Here is a 21,968-nt window from a genome sequence, read left to right as displayed (position 1 = left end):
ACTGGAGGGTTGTGAGTTCGATTCCCAGACCTGAAGCCATGGTTGAGGTGCCCTTGAGCAAGGCACCTAACCCCAATTGCTCCCCGGGCGCCGGGCTAGGGCTGCCCACCGCTGTGTGATCCACAGCCCCCTAGTATCACATTCACTAGTGTGTGAGTGTGTGTTCTAACTGCACAGATGGGTTAAAAGCGGAGGACAAATTTTGATTGCGGTGTAAAAATCACAATTGACAAAATATGGCAATGGGAAGCAAAGCTTATACTATATGTAGTCTATGCATTATAAGCAAATATCAACTATATAGTCTAAGCATTATAAGCAAAGGGGCACTTGTGAACACACTGCAGTATCAAACGCATGTATATTTGTGTACATTTTAGCAATATGAAGTGTTGCAATCTGTGCACATATTTTAAAATGTCTGTGTATCTTTTCAATCTTTTGCTTACATAATCTTGTCTACATCATCCAATTCCTCTTCTGCTTCCTCTTCTGCTTAACATAAGGTGTCTCACGTTTCAGTCTTTACGTTCTGGAGGTAAGGCATGATTAAAGCACTTATATTGATTTACTTTATTAAAACATAATATTGTTTCTATTGTTTGTTGATAATGACATCGCAATTATCCTGCAATGTTGTGTTTGCTTTACAACAACCTAAAGTCTCTCTCTTTTTTCTGACTAATTAAAGTGTTGGTGTAAAGCAAATAACCTTATTGTGCATAGCGATGTGTTTTTTCCATAAAGAACAAACATGTGTTGTCAGGTTTTTTGAATACTTACAGTCAAAGCACTGATTACCTGCCACTTATTGTCTAATGTAAGTTACAATGTAGAAATGTCATTAACGAGTCATTAACTTGTTTTCTTATTATAGACGTTTGAAATTAATATTTTCTCTTTAACTTGTATATTTTGTGATATGTACACATATGATAACTTGCTAAAATATCGCATAACCTGAACAGATTTAATGTCCAAATTCCCAGGACAGAGAATAACATCTGGAGGAAGCTGAACCAGTGTTACATTCGAAGAGGAAGAGAAGAGAAAAGATCTCAGGATCAAAATGAAGTTCTTCATAGTTCTGCTGGTGCTGCTCTGGTGCCCTCCATGTAAGACAGATGATCTGAGTGATGATATTGATACAATCGCGGCTCTACTGATCCAGATGAAAGCTGAACTCCAGAACACCAAGACACAGGTCAACACGATGGAGGCCAAACTGGGAGCCAGTGAGAAGCTTGTGAAGGAGCTGCAGAAAGAGAACAAGGGTATAGTAAGAGCATTTTCCTTGCCTCACTTTCAGTAAATGAAACTGCATTTCGATACACAGTTGAATCTTCTTCTTCTGTGATGTTATTTTAGCACTGTCGATGGAACTTAGAGATTTAAAGGTCAGTTCAAGCACCACAGATGCTAATGTGAAGGACGTACAAAAACAAAATAAAGGTAACTGAAAATAATCTGCTTGTTTTTTTGTTTTGTATCTCAATCTTGAAATTGAAAATCCTCTTCTTCTGTGATGTTATTTTAGCACTGTTGTGGGACCTGTATAAAATAATATACTGGTCATAGACAAGATGAGCAAAACTGTCCCCTGCATGTGTACACACTGCTTAAACCTCATTCTGTGTTTTATTTTAGCACTTTTGAATGAGCTTGGAGTTTTAAAAAACCGGATAGGAACCACAGAGGTCAGTGTGGAGCAACTGAAAAATCAAAACCAAGGTAATTCAAAATCATCTGGGTTATTGTTTTATTTTAATTTCTGTGTTTGCCATGATTTCTCAATTCAGCATTATTAGACATTAGTCATCTTTTTAGATTAATTAAAAACTATTATACTTTAAGTATGTTTTTAAGTAAGGGATGAAGAAAATGATATAGGGGTATAGGGCATCGACTGATCATCAATATGTAATATTGGCAATCTGATGAATAATCCCAGTGACCATCACAGTTAGCGTTACGTTTCTGCTTCAGGCATGAAGGTGGCATTTTCCGCTGCCCTTGTGGGGGAGGGTTTCCTTAACACCATCGGACCGTTCAACCAACAAACGACTCTGGCATTCCGACATGTCTTCACAAACGTTGGCAATGCATACAACCCTTCCACAGGTATCAAATCTACAATCAAATCAAACTTAATATTCTTATACCCTTACAAAACCCATTATTTAATTAACAAAGCTAAATACAACAACTCCATTCTCATCTATAAACCACTAATCATTAAAATAACAATAGTCATTAAAATATTTTTGCTGCGTTTTGGTTTATCATTGTTGTATAATTGATGATTATTATTATTATGCAGGAATTTTCACAGCCCCAGTGAAAGGAGTCTACCTGTTTACCCTGTACATTTATGCTCCAGCTAATGAACAGGTACCTGTAACAACATCCTTAATGAAGAACCAGCAGCAAGTTCTTGTAGCACATGGTCACTTGGCCATTAGATTCACAGTGAACACCTCTAATGGAGTGTCTCTCCTGCTGGAAAAAGGAGATACAGTTTACGTGCAGTTATGGCAAAGCAGGATTATATTTGATAATGTAAACTGCCACACAACATTTAGTGGACATCTGCTTTTCACTGTATAAATAAATAATGCAGTGCTTTCATCACAAAAACTCTGTTACTTTAAGAACAATAGCAAATTTGAACATACTCATACACAAGTGTGATTTGTAACAAAAACTTTTTGTAACAAGATTTACTGTGGTTATCCATTGCCAACTGTGTTTGGAAAAAATGCATACCACATGCTGGTATTTTGCTTAGTACAAAGCATAACATAAGTTACAATATAAAATGTGTGACTACAAATCCCCAAATAAAGGTACATATTCAAAATATGAACAGCAAAAAACCATGAAAAAATCAAAAGAAGTGCAAGCCAAAAACGTCAACAACAAATACACACACAAAAAAAACAGAAATGCAAAAAATAAAATGGCAAATGTGAAAACATGAAACCTACAAGTGTAGTTTGTTTGATTCAGGTACACATTTCTATGTCTCTGTTAATTTTTTAAAATGTAGCTTAAAACAAGAACACTCGGGATTGCAGCTAACAAAATATATTATTTCACTAGGTGTGTATGAGGGAAATCATGATTTAGGTTACGGTTCACTATCGCCACCTACTGGACAAGAACACAGCTTCATGTTTCACATGAATTATTTTCAATCTCTGATAACATGTAGCGAGGTTAGGAGCAAGTTTGACCAGTAATCCATTAGAGAGTGAAAAGATTATCAGTGCTGGTTCATCCTTGGTGTAGGGTCAGATATATGTTCCAGCCTTAAAGTTGTTATCGGTACTCTGCCACTGCATTCCTTCTGCCTGTAGAGGTCGCTACTCTATTAATAACCAGTGGAACTGTACCGCAATGCAAAGCGGTACAAAGTCAATATTCTTGTAATAGACCCAATCAGAATGGAAATCTCTCTTTGTAAAAAGCCCTTTAGTCTTCTTATACAAAAAACACATTATCTATCGAACACTCCACTTTCCCACTTCACTGGCCAAATACCAGCACTCCATTATTTAGCCTGAACTGCAGACAACACTGAACAGTGAAGCAGGGAAATATGCTTAATTATCTTTGCATAGTCATATTTAGGCATTTTCTTTTTATATCTTTTAGTGTAGCCAGGTGAGCCAGTAAACAGCTTTTTTTCGGATCGGATAGTAACATGCTGTGGGTTATAGTGGCTAATGAGAACCAAAAAACGGGGGAAAGAGGAGATATTCTTTTTCTTCTTTAAAGCTTTTTACTTTAAATATAGACTTAAGACTCACCTAATTATACGAGCTTTCAGTTAATATACTACATATGAAAGTGTGGAGCTTGCGGGCCCCCAGTCACTGAGTCTTCTGGTAATCTGAGATGTTGATGCTGTCATCCACCCATGTCATGTGATCACTTGTGACAATGACTTGAGTGAAAGCAATGTCTCAGTGAGCCCTCATGACTGTGGTCACCTCCAGGTCCCTTCCTTTAGTTATGCTGCTATAGATAAGCCTGCCCAAGCTACATTCTAATCACTGGCACATGAGCTGTGTATGTCTGTTTAAATGTGTTTTTTGTGTTTAAAAATACATTTTGCATATGTAAAACTACAGCACTCCTTGTGAAATCACAATGTTTCATTTCTTTTTTAATAATAATATAATGTAGAGTATTCAGACACTTTTTAGGGTTTTAGCAAATCTGGCAACTCTGACAGAGCAAAGCAATTCTGAAGGTTCAACAGATGTCTCCACTCAAGTCCCACTTCTGATGCCTACAGATGTAGCAGTGCATTAAGGTACTAAAGGTGGGAAGCTGATGAGGGGAAGTGGCCTCTAGCTGATAACACTCTCCTTGTTGAACCCTGGCTATAAAACTCTGAGTGTCAGTTTAGGTTTCCAGCATAAAGAACTGCCTTGACTCAAACAGTTACTAACCCAACTGTCATCCCTCAGGCAGGGTCCTGAAAATTATATGAAGCATGGTCTTCAATTTCTCATAGGATCTTGTCTTCATGATTGATGGAACTGGAGACATGCAAATATCCTAGAAGCCATGTCAACTGATGTCCAACCATGTCAGCTTGCTAAAAGCAGCTAAGGAGAGCAATGGGATGTGCTAGAATGAGCAATAAAAAAGGGAGGCCTTTTAAGGTATATTCTTGTTTTCGTGGTTGATCTCTACAAGCATCATACTTTAAAGAGATTTTGTGTTCCAGATTCTCATCATCACAAGCTGAGGAGCAGCTTAAGGTAGTTTAGATGCTGCCATTAATAAAATCCTGTTGAGATGCAGCCTTTAATCAAGTTACGATATTTGTTCTTAAAGTTTCTATTTCACAGGGTTGGCAGTTTCTGCAAACTTGTTATCGCAGCTGGCTTTGGTGTGGCTGTTTTGACATCCTCTTTTTTACAGCTTTTTATAGACAAAGCCAGTGAGATCAGCACATATACACTTTTCACAAAGACCCTTTGAGACTGTTTACTCCTGAAACAGTGTACACTCCTGAAATGCAAGGCTTGTTGGTAATCTAATATAGAGCTTAATATATGGCAGCCCTGAGCCAAATCAAACCTGTAGCTGTAGATTAAATGTTTCAATGCTAAAGACTTTAAATGAACACAAAAAAGAATAAATACAATCAATAACTCAGTTAACTGTTATTTATGGGCCTCCATTAATATTTAAAATTATTAGTTGCAGACTCTGTTTGGAATTACATGAACAACATTAAAAATGTAGTAGAATACCAAGGAGGTCAAATAATGGACAAGCTGCCACAATGGATCTTCTATCTAATGCATTGCAACACCCCATTAACCTCATTTCACACTGTCAGTGCAAGGTGCCCTGGTCTATAAAATTTCTCACAACTCAGAAACCATGTTGATAGAACTGTGCACCCCACCCACTGTTTCACACAGGCTCTATGTATTCAGCTGTTCTTTTTAGCTGTGCAAGCTAATAATAATGCATTATGCCTGTAGGTTAAACGATTCAATGTATATACATGAATCTATTTTCATTTCAATACGATTTTTATTTATATAGCATTTCTGCATTTGAAGGCACTTTAATCCTACTGACTTCAGTCCAAATACCAAAGTGATTAACATGCATAAGAGACTATACTGCCAAAAGTATTCGCCCATCTGCCTTCGAATATATATGAATATGAGTGACATCCCACTCTTCATCCATAGGTTTTAATGTCAACACACCCTTCACTTCTTCTAGGAAGGCTTTCTACAAGACTTAGAAGAATTTTGACCATTCTTCCACAAGCACATTTGTGAGGTCAGACACTGATGTTGGATGAGAAGGTCAGTCTCAGTCTCCACTCTTATTAATTAACGGTGTTCTATCAGGTTGAGGTGAAAACTCTGTGCAGGACGGTTACGTTCTCCCATCAAACTCACTCATACATGCCATTACGGACCTTGCTTTTTGAACTGGTGCGCAGTCATGTGGGAACATGAAGGGGCCATCCCCAAAATGTCTCCACAAAGTTAGGGCATCCCCTTGTATCTTTCATTTCATTGATCCTAGCTCAGAATCCTTCTAGCCATTTCTCCTCCTTTTAGCCATATAGATGCTGGAAACCAGATTGTTTCTTCATAAAATGGATATGACCCCTGTTTATACAGTATAGATTACTAAAATAAAATACTGTTGAATCAAACACAAGATCGTAGGCTCATTCCAGTTAGGCTATAGAAATGAAAATAACATGGATTAGGCTACTTCTGTTTGTCTATACCATAACATGTAGTTCAACTCTGTAAATCAGCGACTTCAATCACATATATCTGAAATATGAAAATCGTTGTCTCATTTTATCAAGTCTTATTTTAATCGAATGAGGACTAAGGTAAATGGGGTTTGCATCTGCTTTCGGGTGAAAGTCTCCCGCCCAGCAGGGGTGCTGAACTCGGCCCAACACCTGCTGACATTCTAGGCTCAAATTGCTCATCATCTCATACTTTCAGATGATCAAAAGTACTTTAATATCCCAAAACTATTCACTATTCATTCTGCAGCTAAAATCGCCCATTTAAAATTAGAATAAATAAAGACTAGCACAGGTTAACAATTGTTTGGCTGTTTTAACCTCGGTCATGCTTTTACTGAGCAGAGGCAAGAGAAAACGAGAATGATATTACCCACAAGCCACTTCGATTTGCCATGTGACTACATCTGGTACTTTTGATTGGCTCAAAATATATCTAAGCTATAGCTTAAACGTGCGTTGTTCATAAGTAGCGTTGCTAACGTCCATCGAGGTCTTGGGGAGATTATTTAAGTAGGGAATGTGTAAATTATTTTAGAGTGTAGTCGGCCGGTACACTATCGAGAGAAGTAGTGGTTCAGAAATGTGTCTGTTGGAACAAGACGTCTTAGTTTGTGCGTTGGCTCGGGGCGGAACTTGGCACTTGTGCTAGTTAGCGGCCTGTAATGTAGTGTGAGTGTGGGCTGCTCTGTGTTTGTGAACACGCGTCCTGTCTTCATGGATGAAATGAGTGAAAATACGTTTTCGTAACACGGTTGATTTATATGTTAACATTAATGTCCGTCAGCTGGCTGTATTGTATAATTTCCTACCGAGAGATGGGGCCGTATGCACTTGGCGTTATGCGTAGGATTTTAAACCAGTTGTACGATTTGGTCAGTTTTTACATTTAAATAGTGTTGTGTGAGTGTGTGATACTTTTAAATGTTATGTCCTTCTGCAGCGGACCAAGACGTCTCGAACTAGATGTGTCGTTTGCCACTACATTCCCTTCACGCCACGGGAGAAAGTGAGGTAATTGGGGCCCCTAATTAGTCTCTCTTGATTTTTGCAGCAAACTGTTTGAACTTTCTCCCTTAAGATAGCAAAGTGCTCATTAAGCACTCATTAAACAATCCAGACTACACACGCAACTGTAACACGTTTTAATATTGTAACTTGTAAGAACTGCACGTTCCTACAGATTACTGGCGTTTTCACGCGCTTGGCTACACTGGTCTGAGGCACGAGCCGCTGTGTTTGCATATGCAGCAGCTTGCCCAGTAGACCTATATTATACCAGGTGAGGCTCAGCGGTCTCGCGTGGCAGTTGCAGGTGTGAGCATGTATTCAGCTGTTTGATGCTCATGTATGATACTGCCTACAATGCTTTTTGTTTTACCTGTGTACCTTTTGGTTTCTGCATTTCTCTCCTGTTGCAGTACATTTTGGTGACGCTGAAACTGGTTTTTTTTTTCTTTTCAAACCTGTTAATACAAGGACTTATTGTGCCACTTGTTGACATGATCTTTATTTCCCCCTCCCATGGTGTTCTGGGAACTACAATGCCATACATGATCATGAATGGACTCCTCAAACTCTGCTCAGTGTTCTTGTTTTCTGTCTTGCAGGGTGGGGTGAAGCTGACTGGTTTGGACTCTTGCCCGCTTGCTCTCTGGCGATGTAGGAATGTAAAGGGCTTCATCCTCAATGTAGCATGTCTGTCCAACCCCATGTTTCAAGTTTAACCCATTAGTAATACAAAACAATGAAGTGTTTAAGTTGAGATGTCTTAACTGGAAATTGTCTTACAATTAAGAGCTCATCAGGTGAATTAAATGTATACTTTATTTTTAACAGCTTCAAATATTAATATTACTGCTTTCTTGTATTTATTCAGGTTGTCTTGTAATGCAGCTTTAAATGAATGAGCCACTTGAGTCGCGTGTTCTAAATTAAACAATGGGGACTGTACCAGTGTTTGTGTGCATGTTTTCTTTCAAGACAAATTCCTGGCAGTGTTGGATTGCTGCTATTCAGTGGGAAGTTCTAGGCTTGTCGTGGCCTTGGCATTGTTTCTTCCAAGAATATGAATGTCATCCAAGCAATGTGAGATTAGTGACTAAAAATTTGGCCTTTCAAGTCTGGAATAAAGATTGGTGTTGAAAAGCCATTTTTTGTGAGTTCACAAAATCACATGAGGGCTAATGTGAATTTGTTGTAGTTTAGTGAAATTTCAAGGATTGCAATACTTTCTAAAGATATGGAAATTGGAGACAAATCTCTGACATCGTTTGTGTACAAACTGAATTATTTACGTTAAGAAATTTAATATTTTTACCACCATAAATTTTCAAACTTTGACAATCTCTGCTTCGTACTGTAGTCCTCGATTAAACCAGTTTAAGCTAACTATCTCGGATCACTCACATGGAAGTGGCTGTTTTTAAACTGGTTTTAGTACCGAATCTGATACATCCAAGCCACTAGACGTCAGTATAATAGCTTTTTCACAATCACTGGGTTTATTGCTCATAAATATTGGAGCGCATGATCTGCAATGTTAATATGCAAACTTTGAAAGGACATTGCATAATCATGCATGTAGATGTCTTCATTCAGAGGTCTTCGTACATTCATTAAACTGTTTAATGCAAAACAGGCATGACGAGCCTTTGGCTGAAAACTATTAACAGACCGCAGTAACTTGAAAGGCTGCTTGCAAGGGTGACCGATTATATAAAAGTATGTGTTAGGAATGTAAATACAGCTCTAGGCAGTATAAACATTTATGCGTGCATAATCCTGTTGCATAACAATTGCCATTATTCCTTTCTGTCACCAGCAGTTCTGGACTGTGTTGTGCCTGTTTAGATCTAATAATAGGTTTCGTGAACGCAGGTCAACTGTTATGGTGTACTCCCAGACACTATTTGATCTGGGACGGATTCACAAGCTGGTGTTTTACTGTGCTTGGGATTTTTTAGAAGGTGAGGTTATGGTAAACCGATGCATGTCAGCTTTTCGACTATCTCTAGTTGCCTATAACTGATTCAACTTTAGTATTCACTGCTGGGGTTAAACCGGTCCGTTGGACCAAGAAACACGTAAATAAATGTGCGTTTCCGACAAGGACTGGCATGAACGAGTTCTAATATAAGGCAAGTTTCGATTTTTAATTCATAAATTAATATTCACAGTGACATTTAGAGCGTCTCCGTTCAAGTAGCTTACATCGACCGGGACGCCGGGGTACTAATCCGTTTTTTAATCATGTTAGTTATGTGCTTGTAACGACTGTGTGCCCGAATTCTCAGATTATAGTCTCGGCGAAGTTCTGCATCAACGTCTAAGGTGTTTAATCCTCTCAGTCGCGGTTGTTTCGCTGTTGTTTCGCTGCTACACGGGTTCATATGTGACTGGAAAAACACCGAGTGAAGCGCCGCAGTAACGGGAGGACGTGAGGGGGGAGGAGCGCTCGGCACCAGACGCGTTATCCGTCGGTCCGTTCGGCGTGTCGACCAGTGTCGGGGAGGTGGAGGACGAGCGAGCTGTGATCTTCAGGACGAGAAGAGAGTCCATTAGTCACACGTTAGCTGTGTGAACCGAGCACACCGGAGCCGGTAGATTTAGACAGACAGCGGCGGTCGGAATATCCGCCTCGGGTCCCAGTCGAGTGAACGGCGTCAAGATGCGGGAAGATTAATCGCGTTTAACGTTAGTCTGGAACTTTGCACGAAGCAGGAACACTTCTTCATCTTGGATATTTTGATATTTTTTATTGGTAAGTGAAACCACCTGATAATCTACTTACAAAACCATGTAAACCGTTTGGCACCGCGGCTGAAGCGCCTCCACACTAGGGCTGCTAACCCAGCTAGCGGAGTGTGTGTTACTAAAACGCGGTATATTTTACTCGCGGTGCTTCTGCTAGCCACCCGACCCGTCGGTGCGCGGTTGTCACACGAATAGTCAGCAGTTTAGTTAATAAATCCCTTGTTTTATATAACGTATAAAGATAAAAAGTAACGCCGATAACCACCCGGTGTATCACGGGGTAGTCAGGCGGAGGAGAGTCGGGGCGAACTAGCCGTAGCGGGTTATAGTCAGCTAGCTAGTTAGCAGGCAGGATTTAATAATATTATAAAAGTTACCAAACCATCGGTATGAATATTATCAATATTAAATGTGGAGGTGATCTGGTTAGCTTTATATTAAAATGACATCCACCTGTTTTCAAAGTTGCTCGTTTTCCGTATTTGTATTTTGTTGCTCGTTTTCCGGCATCGTAACGCTAACCAGAGGTTGTTTGAGCTTGTTTTGACATTTTGTTACTGGATTTCTCTAGAAGTTTGATTATTTTTTTTCTTCAACTTCTCTAGGTCGGTTAGCTAAATGTCTTCTTCTGTAGCTCCGTGTTATTTCAGATCGGCTGAGTGATGATGGCCATAATTGAAATGGTTTGGTTAAAGTTTAAAGTATGAATTTCCTAAATAAATGACACTAGCTAGTTTACAGATAACCACAGGCTGGTTATCTACCCTCTCCAGCTTCTGACCAGTCGGGCTTGGATATTATTAGCTAAGTTTAACTAGAGGCATTCCTGTAGCAAAAGTGACTATATTTGGAAACGCGTAAGTATAGTGACTTTGTGTTTTGGTGTAAGTAAACACGTTGTATTGCGGACGTTTTTAGTCTTCCAGTAACTGCACATGTGTTTATGTAATCAGGTATTGGAGGAGCAGAGCACTGGGAAAAGCTGGAATTTCTGGAATGCTTTTTCCCCTTCACATCCCCTTCACCGCCCACCTCACTCTTCCTTATTGTTGTATATAGTATGGCATGTTAAATAAGATGCTTATCCCAAGCTTGATTCAGTCCTCTTCATCATTTTAAAAGTGAAGTTCTCTCTGGACCACTCTCTCAAGCACTTTTGGTGTTGATTGTTTTGGCCAGTTAGCTCGTCAGTAAGGGCTCCTGCTACCTCCCACTCCAGCACCCCCCACCTCCCACTCCAGCACCCCCCACCTCCCACTCCAGCACCCCCCACCTCCCACTCCAGCACCCCCCACCTCCCACTCCAGCACCCCCCACCTCCCACTCCAGCACCCCCCACCTCCCACTCCAGCAACCCCCACCTCTCACTCCAGCATCTTCCTGCAGTGTCTTAGGGCAGCTCAGCTGTAGACTCGCAGGCTCTTTGCCAGCTACATGCCGCCTTGCCACTGAACCTGAGAGGCATTTCAATTACTCAGTGTGACCCTTTGCTATTACCTGTCACATCCCATTTTGCTCTCTGTGATTTCTAGCGCTGTACCTTTTGGCTTCAGTATGCGAGGCCTCTGTAAACCTTCTAATTCCCAAATGCGTGACTGAGCCTGCCCGTGTTGCATAAGTTAATGGTGTTTGGCTTTTCTGTCTCTTTCTGGCCTTTGTTTTCAGGTTGGCACACGCCTCTGACCCACCATGGTGCAGAAATATCAGTCCCCTGTGCGGGTGTACAAACACCCTTTTGAACTGGTCATGGCGGTAAGTGACGTTTTTTCCAGACTTCATCTGTTTGTTTGTGTTTTTCAAAGCTATCTGTTCTATTTATAAGCCAGGATCTTAATGAAACAAGGTATCGTTCCTGTTGCGAAATGTTTTTGTTTTCAGTAGGAATTAGAACAAAAGCCAACACTTACCCCCAGTCTTACATAAACGTATCCCTCCTAGTGTCAACATGTTTCCCCATTCACATGTGAGATGATGAACGTGTGGGACGGCCTAATGTTGCTGTGCCGAAGTTTCGCTGCAGAGCGTGAGCTGCCGTTTTGCAGCTTTATAAGTGAAATGTGCATGTATGTCCTTTGGTAGTGACACCCCCCCCCCCCCCCCCCCCGTGTGGAAGGAGTCAAGACCAAGACTGGGGGATTGACTAGAGGGAAAGAGGCTGTGGATGATAATTAAGATTCTAGAGTACTGCTGCCTATGGTGGGCTGCTCTGTGAACGAATATATGCATGAAATCCACAGTGTTTGTGTGCTGCCGATTGCCTTGACAGAAACACCCCCCTGCCTCCAGGAGCATTCTGTCTGTAGCCCCTGACAGTGACATACTATTTAAAATCCTATTTAAAATTTCTCTTGGCCTTCATGCCTAGCAGAGTCTGAGCTCGTGAGCTGCAGTTTTTATTTTATTTTATTTTTTTACTTGCACTCATGAAAAGCACAAATTCTTTTGGAGTTGATTGCATTCATTATTCACCTTAAACGTTGTGATTGTATATGAGGTCAGTCTGTGTAACACGAGACTCAGGGTTCCACCTGCCAAGAAAATCATCTGTTTGCTGCGACGAGCTCCAAAAGCTTTGGGCGAGTTTGTGAGCACGCACGAGGACCGGCACACAAGCGCGTGAATGTCCGTCCTCACCAAAATAGCTCAGCACCCTGGAGGGACTTGGAAAAGCAGGCGCCCCCCCCCCCCCCCTTCCGCCTCAGGGAAGGTCTCCGCTGCACCAGGTGCAAACTGGGGCAGTGAGCACCGGGGGCTTCTGGGTACTATACCGCACAGTCCAGCTGTTCTGAGCGGTGCGTGCGCGGGGTGCAGTTGGGCTGTTGTGGTTTGAGTTACGAGTGCTTTCAAAGGCTTGGCACCCGCACACTGACCGTGTGAAGCGAAGATTAACGGCTTGATTCTTCCATTCAAATATTACTGAAGCTGTTCGACTGCTGCCTCCATGGCAGTTTTGCGTTTGGTTTGCAGGGTTCAGGTCGTTGTTTGTACACGACTTGGAGGGACCTGAAGACTCTTCTACATATTTATTTCTCAGATTTTTCGCCATAAAAAACATGTACTATCTCACCTGTGTATTTGTGCCAGGGAAACAGAGTTGGAACGCTTTGCTGTCAGACTACCCGTGTAACTCTTGGAGGGGGGGAAATGGTTTCAGCAAATATCTTTACACCTCACATCTGTCAGCTGCTCTGTAGAATGTTCCAGAACACTGTGCTTGCTTGCCTTTTAGAAACAAGAGCCTCCATCAGTGGTCGAAACGTTTTCTTTTCCTTCTCTTGCTGCACTGTTCCGTACCTCATGTGCAAAAGATTCATGTGGGCAAAGCCTGTTGGCTTGCTGATCAGAGACCACAGCCTTTTGTTTCTTAAGTAGTCCTAGCTAGCGTAGGTTGTGTGGTGGTGATGGTGTGTTCTGCGAGGGACGGCAAGAAGGACAGAAGGATGATGGCTGGGACCGCCGCCTGTCTCTGGCGCCGCCCTAGAGGACGCGCTGGAGCTCGGCGCTCTGTGCCGAGGTGCTGGCGAACGCACTGCGTTTCTGTTTCTGAGAAGAGAAGTGCTGAGTTAACAGGACTGTGCGGGAAGGGAAATGTCTCTCCACATCACTGCGGTCACACTGACGAGGTGAAGCTTTTCTCCGAACTCGTGGATCGTAGCCCTTCACGTGCGCTTGGGATGGATGTGGGGGGATTTAATGGTTGAATTAAATTTGGGCATTCTTGTGGTTATTACTGTTATTATTACTTACAGTTGTTTGCTGGAAGTGACATTTAAAACTTTGGTTCCAGTTAGCTATGGTTCAGAAAGTGTTGGTGTCCTGTGTGAGGAATCAAAGCTTGAGGAGACGGAACATTCCAGTGATTGCCGGAATATTCTGAGGGTCGTATGGTGTGTAAACAAGAACACAGACTTCCCTCTCTTGCGTACCCGTTCCTTAATTCAGTCCAGTTCCCGGTGTGGAAAACAAGTTTTGCAGCTTGTTATTCGGAGCTCCATTACACGGAAAGCTCATAGTTTGATTATGCTGCGTCCAAAATGCAAAGTTCTGTCAACAGGCCCTGGTTCATGGTTCATGAGTCATTCTTCGTATGTAAACACAGACAGATGTTTCTTCTGAAGTTTTGGGGAAGTTTGACAGCATGATGGCATTGGGGGGGCGTACTCTGACTCCTCACCAGCACCAAAACAGGAAGAAGAGCCAGTGTTCAGAAGTGCTCCAGTGTGCTGTGTTCTAGAAGGACACTGACACTGGTTCCCTGGAGTACTGATGGCAGGGTGTGTGTGTGTGTGTGTGTGTGTGTGTGTGTGTACGTACATGAGTAGTACTGCTGGGATGTTCAAGTTGACAAGGTCTTCCTCAGAACAAAATCTGGGCCAGGTTTCACAATACCATTGTGTCCTGTGTATTGCATCACTCTATTAGAAACACCTGAAATTTTGTGCTGGCTGTTCCCTTAATTCCTGATCAAGGGTCTGATGCCCAATAACACTGTTTATAATGACACTGTAGAAATGCCTGGTGAGTGTCTGTGTAAGGTGGTGTTTTTTTAATGAAGTGGCTGGTGTGTGCGGTCATGTTTTATAATGTAGTTTGGCAGCTGAAAAGCCCTAGTGTCTTCTTGTTTACTTCGAACACCATGTTGGGTTTGTTTGGCCTTTCTTAAAGGAGTCTTCTCTCGCTGCTAGGACGTGATTTCATGTAACACTGAGCTTTTGTCTGTGCGTGAGAGCGCAGCCCCAGGGGCCTGATGAGCTAAAGCACTTAGCAGCGTGCAAATCTTTGTCCAGGCTGGAGCGGAGTGGGCGGGGCCGTGGGAGCAGCTGGAGAACACGCTCCGGTCTTTCATTAGCGGCCCTCTCTCGGGAGGTCGGCCCTTCTCCAAAGAGGTGTTCCACCAGACCTGATCCAGCTAGTCCAGCTCTTTCTGCTCAGTTTCGCTGTGCTGAATTGGATTAAGTATAAAATATCACCTCGGGGTTTAAACCAGGCATGCTAGATTATTGCCAGAACTAACTTGGACACAAAGGTAGAATTCCAGGAACATTAGGGATGTAACGGTATACGGAAGTCACAGTTCGGTTCTCGCCTCGGTTCCGATATTATGGTTTGGTTCACGTTGGGTGCAACGTGTGGGAGTGACACAAAAAATCCCCAGATGCGTAAGGCTGTGTGACTTTCTGTTTGGGTAGAACAACTATAAACAACTGTGCACAACAGTTGTTCAAACCAATGTCGTGTAGTCATGAGGTAGATGGCCTGTGGCGTGTTAAGCTGTGAAATGTAAACTCAGCCATTGGTTGCTTCATGCGACCATGACCGTTCAGGGTGCGTGTGCAGTTCCACCCCCGGTTGCTGTGTACCTCAGCACAGGAGAACTTGATGAACCTGCTACAGAAGTTAACCCTCGAAGTGCAAGTTTGCTTCGTGATCACACCATGGCTGTCCTTTAGGAAGAACCAGTTTCATGCTGTCTGTGTACACAGTGGAGAGGGCATTAGCAAACTAAGCCTGCATCACCCAGACACGGGCTTCAGTAATTCACAAGGACGAGGCATGTCTGGCTGGGTGTGGTGGGCTGGTCAATGCCCTCAGGCACAGCCTAAAATGCCCTGAAGCACAATTTGTCGGTCCAGTCCTCCCTAACGCTGAGACCCACGCAAACGGGCAGCCTGTTGGAAATTGAGACCGGCGTATGGTACTGCAGCTCTGTGAAGACGAGCACAACGTTCCCTAAATGTCTTGGGATCTCGTCGTACTCCCTAACGAAGGGCCTTTGGCATCTCTTGAGGCCTTCTGAAGACATGGGACGAACTGGTGATGCAGTGTTGCATTGACATTTGGATATGCAAAATTCGGAAGTTAAACTTTTATGGGTAGCACATTTTTATCTGTAATATAAACACTAGACAGAATTGGACTGTGGGCTTGCCACAATAAAAGGAAGTCGCGCTCTGGCGCCGCACACAGAGACGCGTCTCTTCTTACATTTGCGGAAGTGGTCCTATTAGTGGCGGTGCAGTAGTTCTAGTGCAGTAGTCCCATTAGTGGCGGTGCAGGTTCCTGCTGCTGATGTTGTTGTTGTTTGGCGAGGCATGAAATGGTGCTCCCCAACGCTGGGCTGGTTCCAGCGTCCCCTCAGCACCGTGGAGGGCTGATGGCAGCCGCAGTGCTGTCCGAGCTCGCAGAGTGCACGCCCCCCCCCCCCCCCCCCTTATCTCGCTGAAGCAGCAACCCAAAAGTAGCCTCCATGTTTTTCACACGATTCGTCTGTTCCACATTGGCTGTTTCACTTCTCGTAAGGGGCAGGGGTAGCTTCTTAACCTTAAGTGGCTGAAGATCGTCCTTTTCCCAATTGTGCTAAAGGCTGTAAATGTAAATGAAAACAAAGCTCTGGGTTTTGCATCCGCTCGCGTTTTTAAAGCCGTCCCCGACCTGATTCGCTGTGCCAGGTGCCGGCCTGTCCGGGTTGTTTCCGTCTAACACCTTTTCATGTCAGACGCTGCTGTTTGAATCCCCCCTATGGAGCAGATGTTGTTCTTGAGGTTTTGGTGTTGTGGACTGTTCTGTTCCTGTCCGCTTGAATCCTGCCTGCACGTTCTGTACATCTTATCTTGGGGGGGGGGGGGGGGGGGGAGATTCAGTCATGTTTGATAAGGAAGCCTATGTAGTGTTGGCATATACAGAACCCACTATTGAGCGAGCCGTCTCGCTGAATTACACTATAGTGGGTCCTTTCCCCTTTAATGCAGATCATGGGGACAACTTGGCATCACGCCAGTTTCATTCTCTGCTGGAAACATTAGTCATGTTGAATGAAGTTTAGTAATGAGAAATTCTTGCCCATATTGTCCACTTTTTTCCACTGGAGAGCGATTTTCACTTTAGGGACTGTTTTGCATTTCCTTCATTCATAAATGGAGTGAAACACCCAGATCATCTTGCTTCATGTCTCAGCCGGGCTGCTGTTGAGAAGCTGCCAATTCGCTGTGAGCTTGATTCATAAATGTGATGGTGCCTGTTGGGACTGTGTGTGTCTGTTTGTCTGTCTCTCTGTCTCTCTCTGTCTGTCTCTCTTCAGTGTACTCTGTGTGCAGCTGATCTGTTGGATAGGAGTTATTTGAGTTTCTTTGTGTGCACTACTGCAATGTAAGTAATCTTTTCCATTAGCGTGTGTGTGTACATGCAGCATGGTCCTAGTGTCTGCCAGACGCTGCCTTTACCATCCCCCAGCTCATGCTAAACACGCATGGCGTGAGGAAGAGAAGTGCAAGGTTATCTAAGCGTCATACCGTAACTGGTGACCTGTTTCATGTACAGTTGAGTCACAGTAACCTGCAGACAGACAGATCCTGTTGACAAGACTGCTCCAGCCATACATGAGATCCTCACCGCTACTAAACTCGCTGCTCTGAAATAATGAAACGCACTCCTATAAATCTCCCCAAAAAGGCACCGTTCTTGCCTCCATATTTGACTTTGGGTATTTAATCTAAACTGATGGATCAAATGTGATGTCACTGGTGATTTATCTGAGCCATTATGTACAGAAATGGGACAAAGTATTTATTTGAACGTTCACCGTGTTTGACGACGTCATGGAACACAGACAGACACAGAATCCTGTTACTCAGTGGCAGGGTACATCTGCCGTTTGAACAACTCCACTAACATACTAACAACTATTCGCCCCCAACCCGCCGCTTTTCCGCCCACTCTCACCCATCCAGGAAAATGGTGTGTAATCACAGTAATGGTGGCCGCCATCTGCCCGTGAAGCCATCGTTAATCCAGCCGTTCAGTCGTCCCTACAGTGTCAGGAGGGGATGGGAATTAACATGGTGCAGAAAAGCATCTTTTAGCAAAGTCTGATGGAAATGGAGATATGTGGTGTTTTTTCTCTTTTTCTCTTCTCTCCCCCTTCATCAGACATGATGCATGCGGGGTATTACTAAAGCTTAACGTGGTCTGCTGGTCTGAAAGTGCTAGATGCTCTTTGGGCCTGAACAATTCTTCTGGATGGTGAAGGCTGATGCATCAACCCTCCACCAGCCTTTTCATTATGTGCATTAGCTAAATAATATGTTTACATTTCACCTGTAGAGTTTCTGCTTAACAAATCTTTTCCAAACCTGTCATGCAAAGTGCCAATTAGCTGTTTACTAACCTTTTAAACACACTAAACCAGCTGGTATTATCTGAAAGTTAAAATGACTAAAGTGCTCACTGGTGATAATGGGGTGTTTGTGATGTTAGCCTGCCAACAAGTCACAGATAAACTCCATGTTGCCTGTGATGGTGTTGGAAAAACGCACTGACATTTTCTAAGTTTGCTCAGTAGTCCGAGACACAGTTTCACTGATAAAAATAACCGTGACTTGACTGATTTTTAAGGCCTGAAAGGGTGGAGGAGATCTGGGCACTGCCACACACTTGGTTTGATGACATGACTTGATTTATTTATTTTTTATTATTATTTTCTTAATTTATATGGTTCTCTTTGAAGTGTGTGTGTGTGCGTGCGCACGTGTGTGTGCATGCATTTCCTGTTATGATGGGAACAGTGTCTGACTGACAGACGGGTTTCCTGTTCTGTGTCCGGCTGGCTCCTGTTCTCTCTCTGCAAAAAGAACGAGAATCGGATTTTGAGCACAAAATGGATGCTGCGTGTAGAAAGGAGACTCCAGACCCAGAGTGCCCTCTGCACGTCCACCGATGAGGGAACTAACGTCCAGGAACACTCAGTAGAGCAGATCAGACCCTCCGCTTATGTTGCGCAAATGTATCAGATGGAGCATGTTGCAAGACTACCCATATAGGGGTGTTTACTACCATGGTAATAAGTCTGAAACACATGGGCCCTGAGTCAGTGTCTGTGCTGCTGTTCTTGTCCTCTTCCTGTCAACATTATTTTTTGCAGTGTGTGGAAAAATGAGGAAGTTCTCTGAGATCAGCACTCTTGGCCAAGGCTTTAATAAAGTAATATCCGTCTGCCCGACTCTGCACAGTAAGCAAGTTTGTTGCAGCTGTTTTATATGTTGCGTGTGTTTGGACTTGCATGCGTTCCAGAACAAAAAGTACAAGCCCCGCCCTGCTTTCCTGTAACCTCGTTGTTTTCACTAATGAATTCTACCTGCCGATTCTGCTCATTAGCAAATCCAAGCACCTGGCACAAAATTCAGTGGAGGGCTGCGGCTTTCTGGACCTGAAGTATCTAGGTTACTGGCCCATACCAAACTGGCTCAGTAGTGCTGGCTGAGAACTGGGACTCTGGTTCCAATAGGAGTCCCTGGGGGAAGGGCGTGTGTGGTTGCCGTTGGATTTGCAGAGGGGAGGGGGGGGGGGTGTGGTTGTCTTGCCGTAGATGGGGGCGTGGTTCGTTCCTGATGTTGCTGTCCCGAGCACTTTTGTGGAATTGCCTGAAGCATCGTTGCCGTTTGCACGTCTCATGCGAGGAGGGAATGTCATGTGACCTGGATGTGTGGGGGGATGTGAACGTTAGGGGTGGGAATTGTTTACTATCTCACGATTCGATTCCGATTTTGGAGGCCACAATTAATAATAATAATAAATCTGTTTTATATAGCGCTTTTCTTAGTACTCAAAGTCGCTTCTCAAAGTCGCTTTACAGTAATTTCACACAAAAATTCACGTACAAACATACACAAAAAAAAAAGAAAAGAACAGGCATGAAAATCTGTCACCTTTCGGCGAAATTCGCCGTTTTGAAGTTGAAAGGGGTGACCTGCGTGAATCGTGTAGATCCGATGAGTTTTTTTGTTTTTGGGGGGGGGGGGGGGGTCGGCAGATTATATGTATATATTTTAATTATCATTGACTCATTAAGCAAACGGAGCACTTCCGAAATCTGCAATTTCAATGACACCGTGGCCAGCAGTTTCCGCCCCCCGAACCATCATAGAGGCCAAATAGCGTTTCAATCATACATACGTTCTTCATTCATGTTATTCATTTACTGCTAAGCGGGACGAGAAGCAGGACCTAGTGCTACACCGGGGACAAGGCAGAAGAGCGTACATTTACCACTACATTTACCAGATCGTACATTTACCAGTGGATTTAATTGGGTTATTAATGGTTTCAATCGTTTTCATATTTTGCGGTAAAACAAAGTTACTGCCGTTCTCTACAGCGTTGAATACTGTCAGAGCCACAAGCTTTTGTGATAAATAGGTAGATAGACCTATTAAGTTCGCGTCAACCCCGTGTAGTTAACGGTGACATAAAATGAGAAACAAGATTTTTTTTCTAGTGTCTGTAGTTGTAGCTGGTGAATCCAGGGACGGGTGAGGATAACATTCGCGCCAGGGCTGAAAAGGTTGAAGATAAAGTTGTAAACGCTTGTCGTTTGAGTCTACCCTGTGCTTTAGCCCATGTTAGAAAATAAAAACACATGAACCCTGGTATTTTTACACTCATTTTCGCCGCTGATGTATTTATTGGTTCATTAACACGTAATGGTTTTGACTGAGCCATCTGGAATGGCGAAAGCGGCCTCTCGCGTTTAAAGATCTGGCTCCATACATTGAATCCATTGACAAGACAGTCAAAAAAATTTTTTTTATGGATTTTACTATATTTTACGGAGCCCGTAAGGTGACATCATGTAAAAAAATAATAACACGTGGCCACGACTTACTAACGCGTGGGAACAAGATGCTAATGTCGCCTTTCACACGCGGCAACAAAGTTTATTTTTTCACAGCAAAGCAAGCAGATCCCAGGAATGTTCGCGAACTGACTGCCCAAGGAAGGTAAACCTGGCCTTATATAAAGTAATACTTAATTATCTTGTTCGCACGCGTAATTATCTCGTTCGCACGTGTTAGTAAGTCGTGGCCACGCGTTATTATATTTTTTACATGATGTCACCTTACGGGCTCCGTAATATTTGGCATCACCTGTCGCTGTATCCCCGTACACCAGCAAACCCCCCGCCTCGCCGTATACCCATGACGTCACATGTCAACGCCCCGTATCCCCATGACGTCACATGCCCCGCCCCCGGTCTTCTCACCTTTTTAAGCCCTGACCCATTTTCATGCCTGAAAGAAAGAAAACAAAACGGAAAGATATTCAATTCAATTCAAAAATCGATATTCGATTCAAAACGATTTTCGATAAAAAAAAAAAAGATTTGATTTATAAAAATGTCTGCTTCAGTCTATAAAATCTGCATGATCTACTACAGTCTGCTTTGCAAGACAGAACGACAAACACAGAAAATTAAGTGTCTTTCACATTTAATTAACAAAAATTAAGTGCTTTGGTAAAATAAAATGGTTTTTGTTGTTACCAAAATTCTTGAGCTTCATTTTGCGAGCTGTCAGGGCTGGCTCGGATGCAGTTCCGCCAGCCGTCGCTAGGGGCATCAGTCAGTCCCAGACTAAACCGACGTAACCGTACGTTCTCAGCCAGTCTCCGCTTTCTCTGTGATTGCTTATCATTTAATGGTGTCTCGCCACCTCTCTCTGTTATGCTTTCTCTTTACTTATTCGAGTATCTCATGCGTCGCTTTCTGACCCATCTCAAGTTTTCCCAATCCTGTATGTCTTCCTATCCATTTGCCTTTATTTTTGGGAAGGGTTTTATTTTGCTGCAGCATTTTTTGCCAGCTTCCAACCTACTGCTAACAGGCAAGGATTTAACTCTGAATATTAACATTTTTCCGCCCACGTTTGCCCAGATGTCTTCTTTCCATTTTGAAGGAGCCGACTGCTTCTCCATGGTGTTCTCCATGGTGTTCTCATCTCCTAGACGAGCTTGTTGGATTTTTGTTTTTCCACCCTAATGCCAGCTGGGGGTTTCTTTGTTTTCTTCTCTTATTGAGGTGCCTCAGGCTGGACAGTGCAATTTAATATGAACATATCAGTTTCACACT

The 21,968-nt window shown here is 43.0% G+C and overlaps 2 protein-coding genes and 1 long non-coding RNA gene across 3 annotated transcripts in view; all 3 read left to right on the top strand.

Annotated features, from left to right (window-relative positions):
* The first annotated feature begins 1,058 nt into the window (after nt 1-1,058).
* LOC143521954 (complement C1q-like protein 2) lies at nt 1,059-2,967 on the top strand. The gene is made up of 5 exons (XM_077015503.1): nt 1,059-1,274; nt 1,369-1,452; nt 1,648-1,731; nt 1,987-2,121; nt 2,321-2,967. The coding sequence occupies exons 1-5, from the start codon at nt 1,070-1,072 to the stop codon at nt 2,605-2,607; spliced, it is 795 nt and encodes a 264-aa protein (XP_076871618.1). The 5' UTR covers nt 1,059-1,069; the 3' UTR covers nt 2,608-2,967.
* Nucleotides 2,968-6,755: 3,788 nt separating this feature from the next.
* On the top strand, nt 6,756-8,266 carry LOC143521960 (uncharacterized). The gene is made up of 2 exons (XR_013132883.1): nt 6,756-7,327; nt 7,924-8,266. It is a non-coding gene; the product is annotated as an uncharacterized LOC143521960 (long non-coding RNA).
* A 1,272-nt stretch (nt 8,267-9,538) lies between these two features.
* LOC143521953 (SEC14-like protein 1) overlaps nt 9,539-21,968 on the top strand; it is a 31,428-nt gene continuing 18,998 nt past the window's right edge. The window contains 2 exon segments of the mRNA XM_077015502.1: nt 9,539-10,076; nt 11,735-11,821. Coding sequence (XP_076871617.1) covers nt 11,759-11,821 — 63 coding nt within the window. The 5' untranslated portion in view covers nt 9,539-10,076; nt 11,735-11,758.

The sequence above is a fragment of the Brachyhypopomus gauderio genome, chromosome 8 (assembly GCF_052324685.1).
Source record: "Brachyhypopomus gauderio isolate BG-103 chromosome 8, BGAUD_0.2, whole genome shotgun sequence".
NCBI classification, from domain to species: domain Eukaryota; kingdom Metazoa; phylum Chordata; class Actinopteri; order Gymnotiformes; family Hypopomidae; genus Brachyhypopomus; species Brachyhypopomus gauderio.
Note: the sequence above shows the minus strand (reverse complement) of the source record. Positions and strands in the feature narration are given on the sequence as shown.